This window comes from Myzus persicae, unplaced genomic scaffold, assembly GCF_001856785.1.
Source record: "Myzus persicae strain clone G006 unplaced genomic scaffold, MPER_G0061.0, whole genome shotgun sequence".
Classification (NCBI taxonomy): domain Eukaryota; kingdom Metazoa; phylum Arthropoda; class Insecta; order Hemiptera; family Aphididae; genus Myzus; species Myzus persicae.
In genome coordinates, this window is record NW_019101183.1 from 1 (window position 1) to 1,045 (window position 1,045).

At 43.5% G+C, this 1,045-nt stretch overlaps 1 protein-coding gene across 1 annotated transcript; it reads left to right on the plus strand.

The window, feature by feature from the left end:
* Positions 1 to 186: 186 nt before the first annotated feature.
* Positions 187 to 579, plus strand: LOC111028111. Its single transcript, XM_022306647.1, has one exon. The coding sequence runs from the start codon at positions 187 to 189 to the stop codon at positions 577 to 579; it is 393 nt and encodes a 130-aa protein (XP_022162339.1).
* Positions 580 to 1,045: the final 466 nt, after the last annotated feature.

Sequence of the window (1,045 nt, forward strand, 5' to 3'; positions counted from 1 at the left end):
AATCTAAATTACATTCGTCAGAATCAGGGTACGCTCCTTGCAGACGCATATCAAGACCTAGTGGACTACGTCAATCAACAGCTACACGTGGATGCACCTGACCCCTTGGCCGTCGGCCGTAGGGTCATTTTACCGTCAACGTTCGTTGGAAGTCCGCGTTAAATGAAACAGTGTTAACACGACGCTATGGCCGTTGTGAGAAAATACGGTAAGCCTGACCTGTTCATTACTTTTACATGCAATCCTAGATGGCCAGAGATCAGGGATAACCTAGGTACACACACTTCGGCTAATGACAGGCCTGGCATGGTGGCCCTGGTGTTCCACGCTAAACTTAAGGACCTCATGCGTGACATAACGGTTAATAGGATTTATGGAAATGTAAATGCTTATATATACACTGTTGAATTTCAGAAACGCGGTCTACCACACGCACACATACTGATCATCCTCAGGGACGACGGTAAGTTGCTTGATGCCGAGGATGTCGACAACGTTGTGAGTGCCTCCTTACCAGACCCGACGATTAATCGGCGTCTGCATGACTGCGTTGTGTCTCAAATGATTCACGGACCTTGAGGACCAATAAACCTCAACAGTCCATGTATGGTGGATAACAGTTGTTCAAAAAAGTATCCAAAACCATACAGTGATGAGACAGTGTTCGTCTCAGATGGTGGCTATCCCATGTACCGTCGTCCAAACGATGGTCGGGTGATCCTTGTCAGACAACGAGAGGTTGGTAATGAGTTTGTCGTTCCACACAATCCGTATCTGCTTGCCAAATATGACGCACACATCAATGTTGAGGTGTGCTCTACCATTAAGAGCGTTAAGTACCTTTATAAATATGTCTTTAAGGGTCACGACGCTGCTACATTGGCTATACAAGAAGGCGATGAGTTGTTAAGGTAAGCACATTCAATAATTTCTTCTTTTCACACGCAGAGTCTTAATAGCATTATTGTTTGCGTTAATAAACATAATAATTATACTATAAATTAATAATTACATAAACTATACCCACTTGACAGTGTACATAATA

What these genes read in the sequence shown, in the direction of transcription:
- LOC111028111 (XM_022306647.1), top strand. Translation starts at nt 187, where the DNA reads ATGGCCGTTGTGAGAAAATACGGTAAGCCTGACCTGTTCATTACTTTT.